This window comes from Anas acuta, chromosome 1 (genome assembly GCF_963932015.1).
Source record: "Anas acuta chromosome 1, bAnaAcu1.1, whole genome shotgun sequence".
NCBI lineage: Eukaryota > Metazoa > Chordata > Aves > Anseriformes > Anatidae > Anas > Anas acuta.
The window spans coordinates 125,076,293-125,085,779 of NC_088979.1; the positions used below are offsets into that span (position 1 = coordinate 125,076,293).

General features: G+C 50.7%; 1 protein-coding gene across 7 annotated transcripts; it reads right to left on the minus strand.

The window, feature by feature from the left end:
- Window positions 1-231: 231 nt before the first annotated feature.
- LOC137865592 (C-type lectin domain family 4 member D-like) lies at window positions 232-8,208 on the minus strand. Of its 7 annotated transcripts, none has more exons than XM_068700776.1 (7): window positions 8,049-8,208; window positions 7,308-7,403; window positions 6,143-6,219; window positions 2,689-2,781; window positions 1,733-1,915; window positions 1,373-1,506; window positions 232-592 (listed from the first exon to the last, which is right to left on the minus strand). In XM_068700776.1, exons 1-7 carry the CDS (start codon window positions 8,083-8,085, stop codon window positions 442-444), a joined length of 771 nt encoding a protein of 256 aa, XP_068556877.1. In that variant the 5' UTR covers window positions 8,086-8,208; the 3' UTR covers window positions 232-441. The 7 variants fall into 7 exon arrangements, with proteins under 7 accessions (XP_068556877.1, XP_068556868.1, XP_068556885.1 ...); XM_068700767.1 differs by having other exon boundaries at window positions 6,083-6,219; XM_068700784.1 differs by having other exon boundaries at window positions 1,733-1,884; window positions 6,143-6,235.
- Window positions 8,209-9,487: the final 1,279 nt, after the last annotated feature.

Sequence of the window (9,487 nt, forward strand, 5' to 3'; positions counted from 1 at the left end):
AGCTGCCAGACCCACACAGAGAGAAGAGGATGACTGACAGAAGAGCCCAGGAACTGCTTTGATGACCCCGAACCCTCCTGTGTCCGTCCCATGGAGGCAATGGCATTGAAAGAAAGGTACTGGCACATTTCCCAGACATGACCTTCACCTGCCATGCTTGCCTGGAGCTTCCATTGCCAAATCTGTCATCACCGACCATGGGATGGGATGGTCAGCCTGAGAAAGCACAGGCAGAGTTCTCTACCATTTATTGTTTCCACATCAGGGGTACTTTCAGAAATACACATGCACAGGGGATGCTGGGTGCAGAGTAACATCACTCCCAGTCTCATCATCCCACGAGCAGAGGTAAGACAAATGCTCCAAGGCTCTCCTACCCCTCCCAACACAGCCCTCTGCTGTTCCCAGTTCGCTGCTCATCTCAGGATGAGGATTCCTCCATCATATTGTTTCTGCTGCAGTCTCACAAATCCGATAAGAGTCGATTGTGCATGGGACATTATTCCAGTTCCGGAAAATATCTTTCTGGTAATGGATTACAACACACAGCTCATCACTTGGTTGATCACTTGGCTCCCCACGCCTCCAGAACCTGAGAGAAAAAGAGACATGTTACTCCCTGTGCACCCTGCAAGCACATTGCTGGAAAAGGCCACACGTGGAACACAAGGCTTGGAGGGGAGACACTCCAGATGCAGTTTGATGGACAGAAGTCGTACCCTTCCTCGCACTCTGCTAATCCCACTGGCAGCAGTCTTACATGCAAACCTGACTTCCTCCTAGAACCAACACAGCAGGGAGCTGTTCAGTCCTGGTGGGCAGAGCTGCTCACCACAGCTCACCCCAGGCACTTCACAGCCAGCAGGGGATGCGTCTCTTCCAGAAGAAACATCTGCAAGCCAAGCCCTGGTGATCTCTCCAGCACCCCATTGCTTCTGCAGCATGACAGCACCGGCCCAGCATGTGCCTACACCTGCACACCTACAGGCACATAGACCATGTGCCTACACCTTCACACATACAGGAACATAGACCATGTGCCTACACCTGCACATGTGTGTGGTGGGGCAGTACGGAGGTCAGGCAAGGCTTGTCCTGTATGAATTCATGTATTTCTCCTCAGGAAATGCAGCTTCTTCTCTGCCTACAGCACCGATGGCCATGTCACAGATAATTTATCGCTAACCACTAACCAGCATGGATGGATCGGTGGGAACCTGGTATCCCACAAAGCCCTTGCCGGCTCCATCATTGTCCTCTCACAGACAGCCATGGCATATCCCTCCCATGCTCATCAGACACCCTCACATCTCTTCCACCCTCTTGCAGTACCCGGAGCCACACCAAACCCTCTCCGTCATGGGATACTCACGCTGCTGTTTCATTATAGGGAGTCTGGTCTGCCCAGCGCCACTGGCCCACCTTCTGTGCCCTCAGACCGATGTATAAAATGACTCCGTTTCGCTGGTGTTTAAACTGTCTTCCCATTTCCTTATAGAGGAAAGCCTGGAAATCAGGCAGAGTACAACGTCCATGAGGTTCAGGACTGAACAGAGGGAGGTGGCAGGAGTCCCAGTGGGGTGGAGCTGGTGGCAGACAGGAGCCAGTGCTGAGTGCATGCAGCAAGGACATCCCCCCTCCACTGCAGGAGCCAGGAGGGGCTCTGAGGCCCCTCCAGGCCTGGCACTCCTGTCTCCAGGCTGCTCTGCCCCTCTCCCAGCCCTGCACTTACCTGCTCTGCTTCTGTATTGATCACCACCAGCTGGGAGCCCATCCCACTGCAGTTCTGCTGGCTCTCATTCCAGGGCATCCAATCATCTGAGAAGTAATAGCAGCTTTCCTGAAAGGGTCTCCAGCCCTCTGAACAGCACTTCCAGTCTCGCCCTGTGCAGAGAGAGACCACGGAGCATGAATGCTAATAATGAGAGAGATCATCACTGCAAAGACCCCCTCTTCTCCAGGGACAATGCTCGTATTCTAACTTAGATCTTCCTTCCTTCCTTCCTTCCTTCCTTCCTTCCTTCCTTCCTTCCTTCCTTCCTTCCTTCCTTCCTTCCCTCCTTCCCTCCTTCCCTCCTTCCCTCCTTCCCTCCTTCCCTCCTTCCCTCCTTCCCTCCTTCCCTCCTTCCTTCCTTCCTTCCTTCCTTCCTTCCTTCCTTCCTTCCATAAATTTTTGGAAGAAAATACACCCACAAGTATAATGCAGGTATTTCTTCAAATTGTTCTGAGGTATGATCAGAAGAGAGCTCTGTGTACACAAGTCCATGGTAATCCTTGTACCGTGCTCTCAGGTCTTGCCTTGACAAAGACAAAGCCATTCTGGTGATCTGTTTTGACTCCTCCTTGTACAGTCTCCCATAGGATTGTAGGTGCAGCAGCAGGGAATATTGCTTGTTTTTCTGAAGAGAGTTGCACTTTTCTTATTGCTCCATCATTAATCTTCCCTCCACCACTGTATGATACTATGCATTTTGTCCTTGTCAGTGTGTTCACACCCACCCTGCCCTCCCAGGACACTCTTAACATGGACCTATCCTCCCCCTAAGCTGCTAGCAGGAAATCCTTTTTCTCTCTCTCCCACATCTCTCCTCTGGAGCCTGCTCCTGTTGCTGCTTGCTGTGAGAGCAGACCCCAGCAATCACCATCCTCATAACGAAGACCTCTTGCATCCTTGCCAGCACGACTGACCTTTGCTTTGATGCACCGCCAAGATGCAGTGCAACTCGGTGTGGTTCCCCTGCAGGGCTGCGGGCTTGTCACAGCTCTGGGAGACGTGAGTGACTGGAAACGGAGAGAACAGAAGGCAGGGTTACCACTTTCTCCGTGCTTCTCCCACACCGTTTTGTGCTTCACTTTTTTATGCATTTCCCCACCAAGCGCTGACTCAGCATCACTGCTCCTCTGGCTCTCCCTTTCAGGTTCTCAAGAGGTAACTGACATTCTGTCAGGGAAGAGGAACAAGCATTTCTGCTCCCAGCCACCCACAGCTGCCTGCAAGGGTCCTCCACTCAGTGACTGACAAGGTCTATCCAGGATGACCTAGTCAACAAAGCTAGGGAAGCCCGGGACCCACCTGAGCAGTCCCAGGTGGCTGTGGCAAGCCAGTGGTTTGTTACTGGAGTCTGTCCCAGCACTGAGCAGATGCCCTCAGGCTTCCTTGGATGCCATGGAGCTGAAGGTGTGGGGTTAGTTGCTCCATGGCTCTTAGAAAACTAGGCCCAAAGCAGTATGGCTGCCTTCACAGCAAGTGACAACCTTCCACGTCAGAGAGCAGAGGGAGCCCTGGGAGGGGATAACACAGAGAACATGCCACAGGGTGGGGCTGATTCCACCTGACCACAGGTATTGACCATGGAGACACCCATCTAAATCCCTTTACACTCAGTGGATTAAAAGAAGCACTTCAGCAACACAGTTTCTCTCTTCCTAAGCTAGCCATAGACATCAGCAATAGTTTGGATGAGAAACACATTAGATGGGCCTGTTTTAGCAGCAGCAAAGACAGTCCAGGTGAAGGTAACAGCATATGCCTCTCTCTACTGAAACCAGGGTGGAATACTTGGGAATTGCTATTTGGCTCATACAGTGGTGGTGGCTGGTGTCAGCAGGCCATGTTCACAGCCCAAAGGACTGTGGAGTGGTCACCAACTCAAACACTCAGGGATATTGATAATATAGATAACATTGACAATAGAGATGTCTATTTCCATCAGCTGTGTCATTTAGAAATAGCAGTACTAATGAGGAGGGAAGAGTAATCACAGTGACCCCTGTGAGTGATCAGTGATCTCCTATAATGGACAAAGGCTCAGAAGAGCTGGGCAGGGGCAATTACAAAGCTCGGGGAAGAATGTATGCAGTGACTGACCACAGCTGTTGCAATGAAAGAGGACCTTATCTCAGCACAAATGGGACCAAAGAGGGGGCTTTGCCCTTGTTAGCTGAGTGAATCAACCAGTTATATCAGCTGAGTGAATTGACCAGCTGTGTAACTGTACATCCCTCAGAAGATCAAAACGATGGCAATAATCTCCTAAATTAGCCAGACTGACATGGGATGAAGGTATGTATGCTTTCAGCCCAAAACAGCATAGGAAACTGAAAAACAAAAACAACTCGGAGGAGAGCAATGAGCCTGAGCTGGCTTTAACCCACATATTCCTTTTTGGTTGCTGGGGATACTCAGCGTTGCAGTGGCGGACAGATTGAAGAGATTGGTAAGCCCATCCCAGCTGGGAGCCCATCCCACTGCAGTTCTGCTGGCTCTTATCCCAGGGCATCCAATCATCTGAGAAGTAATAGCAGCTTTCTTTAAAGGGTCTCGAGCCCACTGGACAGCACTTTCAGCTGTCCTCTGTAGGGGAAGAAAGACCTGTGTTGGACAAGATGTGCTGTGCCTCTTCTCAGTGAGCTCAGCGCAGAACCCCAAGTATCAGAGAAGGGGTTTGAACTGTACATTTCTTTTGGACAGCGGTAAATACTCTCTTTTGTGCTCCACAAACAGCACCATTGACACCCTGAGAGATTGCTGTCACAGGGCCCCTGCTTGAAGAGCTTTTTCCTTTGTTCTATGGTGCCCATTCAAGCTCTGCTTGGGGAGAGGCACTTTCTGCCTCACCATTCCTGAAGAAGTGAGATGGGAAGGAGCTGAGCACTCCTCTGGGGACACTGACATCAGAAAAGCATTGTCCAAGTGATTAGCTGTCATCTCATACACAGTAACAAACATACACAGTAAACTAGTCTGGCAGCCTCACTGCCAACACTGGTAGTTTCTTACACAAGCTGTGCATGTTTTCCTAGAAATTTGCCATGCACGCAGAAAGTCGCACGATGGATTGAAAAGCATGGGCACGTTCTCTTAAGCACGAGGTTATCTTTTTTCAGGTTATATACCTCTATCTGTAAGCTGTTTCTATCACACACAGAATATAGCTCAATATGGAACATGTCCAACAAACAAGTCCTTCCAGTCTAGTCAACCAACAAAGACACTCTGGTACACTGAGCAGAGCTGAATCTCAGACCTCACAGGGACTTTCTTCTTGGGTTCCCCACACAGGAGTTCTGCAGGGGCTCTATGTGCTAATCTATGCAATCAAGGTGCGACTGCCAAATGCTGTAACCAGCTGCTGCTGATATGGGGCCAGAAAAATGAAAGGAACAGGGAAGGGAGGAGAGGCCCAGGAGGCTGTGGTCCAAAGCAAGACCACAGAGGAACCAAAACCAGAAGCAAAGAATTCTTGTGCTGCAAGAACCACATGAAAAGCAACGAACCTGCCTGCCTGCAATGCTTCTGCCTGGGCAGGTGCTTAGTTCTTCCAGTACCTACAGGTATATATTTGACCATGCCCCTTGCACTCACATATTCTCACCCAGCAGAGTGAAGATGCAGGCTTCAGGGCTCACACTCTTCAAAAGCTCCCAGCTTCCATTCATGAGGCTGTGGAGTCCCTTTCTCTGGAGATATTCAATGCCCACCTGGATGCCTACCTGGGCAACCTGCTCTAGGGAACCTGCTTTGGCAGGGGGGTTGGACCCAATGCTCTCTTCACGTCCCTCCCAACCCCTACAATTCTGTGATTCTGTGAAACGAATAGCTGCTCATTTCACACAGTTAAAATCTAATCAGGGTCAAAGCAGTTGTCTCAGATTCCCTTCTTGGCACCAAATCGAGAAATTGAAAAGTCCAAGGAGTGGAAGAAGCAGAAAAAAAAATGTTAATTTTCCTGTGTTCTTCTGTATTAGATCAATGTTTACCATTACATTTGTAGAAACAGATACTCTGGCACTGGAGAGCACAGGCTTGAGCCATCCCTTACAAAAGGATGAAGTGCTTTTGGCTAGATTTGTGAACTGGAATGGAGCTGAGGGGCTGTATGTGGGCAGAGAAGAGGACGAGTGATCACAAGGTAGAACTGGAGCAAGCCACCCCCTTCCACTGGCCCAAGACATGTTTTCAGAGCATCCTACGTCAGACTGTAAAACACAGCATTTTCTTTCCTCACCTCTCCATCTTCCTTCCCTAGGGCAATCCAGCTCTGGCTGACAATCCCGTTCCCAAACTCAAAGGCTGACTTACACCAGAATAAATGTGGGGGATGTGCTCAGTGTCACTCCCAAGGCTCTTAGCATCACTCACTTTGGCTTGCAGATCCATTGGGGATGCAGTGCCACCCTGGAGCATTCTGGGGCAGAGTCTTGTACTGGCCACAGCTCCTGTGAAAGAGAAGAACTGGGAAGAGGGGAAAGAGAAGGAAGGCACTACTGTCATCCTTTCATCCTCACTCATGGGCAAGCTGTCCTGCCCTCCACCTTCTGGCTGAGAGCTCCCTCAGAGACTCGGTTACACCAACAAGCTCTGAAAATTGTATCCTGAAGGAAAAGAGCAGACAGCTTTCCCCACTACGGGTCACTCCCTCCCCTGGGCAAACACTGATCAGATGAGCCCCCCTCACCTCAGCTGGCTGAGACTCATTTTCCCAGCCGACAAAGCCCAGCTAAGACACCCTTAGAGGATGGGGTCAGGAAAAGGTCAAAGAAGTTGTGAGACCATCCTAGTAAAGGTGGAATATCAATCTGCATTCCCTCTTAATCTGCCTGTGTTCTGCAGCTTTAGAGCACCCTTTTCACCCATGCCAAGGAGGGGAAGAACTGCTGAGTGCTGAGGCCTCACCCAAGGGAGCTGAACACCACAGGAGAGTTATCGCAGAGTATTAAAGATACTCCAGGACACAACACACAACATATTTCCCTTCTGTTTGTTCCAGGCGGTGTGGGTAGGATGCAGCTGGAGCATTTTGGTGGATTTACACCTCACTCTGCTCAACCATGGTCAGCCCTGGTAGCAGGATGTCCAGGGAGATCATGCTGGCTCCTCGGCTGCAACAGGGCCATGAGGAGCTCTGAGGGAGACCACAAATGCGGCCAGGAGAACTGAGAGCCAACAGCCAGCCCTTGGGGAACCTGCTCAGATGTCGTCTGGCACTAAGGAGACTTCTCGGCCGTGTTGCAGTGGGAGGGCAGGAACTGATGGGTTTCACCCAGGACGGGCTTTATCTGCACAGGTGGGCAAGTGAGAGGAGCTGTGGGAAGGCCCTGCCAGGACACTACCTGCTAACTGTGCAAGGGACGCGGCTCCCCAGCTAAGAGGCAGCGTGGGAAAGGGGCAGCAGAACAGGCTGTTTGGGTGCAGGGCAGTCGCCTGCTGGCAAAGAGGCTGGGGTTTTCTTTTTCCACCTGACACCAGGCAACTTCAGGCCCCGTTCCCTTCCTCCCCACGGAAGTAAAGGGACCCTGGCACCCACCGAGGCCGACGGTCATAAGGGCAGTTTTGACGGCAAGGGCAGAAACGAGCAAGACCCAGGGGCTCAGGCGGGAACAGCTGCTCCCTTCTGCTGGGGCTGCAAAACACAAGGCAAGAGTGGAAATCCCCGGCCCAGAGTCGGGGGGCAGGATAATCCAAGGGGCTGCGTGCCCTGACAGCCTGCTGATAACCCTGTCCCAAGGCCTGGCAGGTCCCGCAGGCGCTGTAACCAGCTCGTGCTGTCTGTCACTGGCAGTGGGTCACACCTGCAGCGTAGGGCAACACGGGGACTGCCCTCTTGCTTCATGTCAAAAGCCATAGCTGCGATCTTCCCAAGCTGCACTACTTTCCTTCTCCCGTCACACCTCTTTTCTCCCCTGCACACCTTCCTGGTTGCCCTCCCTTACCCCGTCTTTCACTGAATGCTCTTTCTCTACCTCCCTTCTCCTCAGCTTTCTTTGGAGCTTCTTTCTCTCAGCGACCCAACTCTTAGTTGGGCTCTGTCCCCCAGCCTCTTTTACACAACAGCGAGTAGTCACTTACTCAAAGGACTCACAGTCCAGCTCAGTGTCTGGCAGCAGACACGCAGAAGAGATGGTTTCTACCCTGAGAATGGGCACTGGGTCTTTCTGCTGGTACACAGCCAGCCACGGTACCATGCCCTTTATTTATCCCAGCCCCGTATTTTCCCCCACCTTCTCCTTCTCCTAGAGGAGGGCAGAAAGGAAGGTTTTATGGTTACCTGCAGTCCCAGGACCGACTCTCTCTTGCTGGTTCATTATCGCTGCCACAGAATCACTTCTCCACTAAGAGTCCGTCCACGTTACCAGTACGGCCACAAGCACAGCCCTTCTGTAGGAGGAGGAGCTAGGGCAGCTCCCACAGTGCCGGGCAGTCTGCACAGAACCAAATCCAATGTGCAGACAGAGCCATAGCTGGGGTATTTCTCACAGCACATAGAGATAGGCGAATTTTCACCATTCCTCTGTCAGGACGTTTCACAAGAGGCTTGTTGCAAAAAAGAAACTCACAGAGGCAAAGGAGAACAGATGAAAACTAGAACCACTGCCACTCAGACCATCTTCTTCTGCACATTTTCAAGCAGCATTACAAGACATTAGTGGTGTTTTTATCCTTCCCTGGTGAGAGAGAACGAGTGTGAAAATGCCTGTGCTGTTGATAGTTGCTAGCAAAGCAAATTAAATAATAATAAACACACTCACAAGGGCATGTGACTTGCCGACATGGAGCCGGAGATCTGAAGGGATCACCAGATCATGTCAGCATCCCTGCCTGTGACAGATCAAGAAACTTTACTCTGTCACCAATATATGAGGCACACATGGTGCTTGTAGCACTGCTCGGGGTGACTTGATTGAAAACTCTGGAGGATGTAAGCATCCCTAAGGATATCCCGAAGGAAAAAGAAGCCCTGCTGGGCCTCTCTGCGCTCTGAACTGAGTGCTGTGGGCATGCAGACACTGCTCTTCCACACCCCATCAGTTAGCTTTCTCCCTGTGAAGAGGCAGGCAAGTATGTGCTGAGGAAGAAATGGGATAGCTAACAACATGAGCATCAAAGGCTCGGAAGGGCAGGGCACACAGCTGGTGATAAATGAGGACAAACCTAAACTGTGTGTAGAAATGTGCACAAAAGGCTCAGACCATGCCAACAGAGCTGTTGCATTGGAAAGACGGTCCATAAACGTGCTTGCTGGTATTGTCCTAGAAGGAAGTAGCTACTAGAAGGTACTTGCTGCTGGGTTCACAGCACAGTGAGAGATTCTAGAATGAAATTTTAGAACAAAGCTTGGTAACAAAGATGAATTGTACCACTCATGCCCCAAAATGAGAATGTGTGCTGTTTGTTCTTGCTCTGTAATATGCCTGACTCTGTGGTTGAGCTGAGGGTGGCTGATCAGGAAGGAAGATGCAGAGGGTAGGGAACTGTTACAGGGAAAATCTGCTCATATTGCACAGCTTAAATCTAATCGGTCTTGAAGCAGTACATTAACGACACGTAGTTAACTGGCAACCCACGATCCATACATTCGGGATCAGTATCAGGAATATTATCAGGAATAATATTATCAGGAATAGTATCAGGAATATTTGGTATGGGAGGCACGGTGGTGGAGGTCTACTACAGGTCTCCAGATCAGGAGGAGGAAGTCGATGAGGC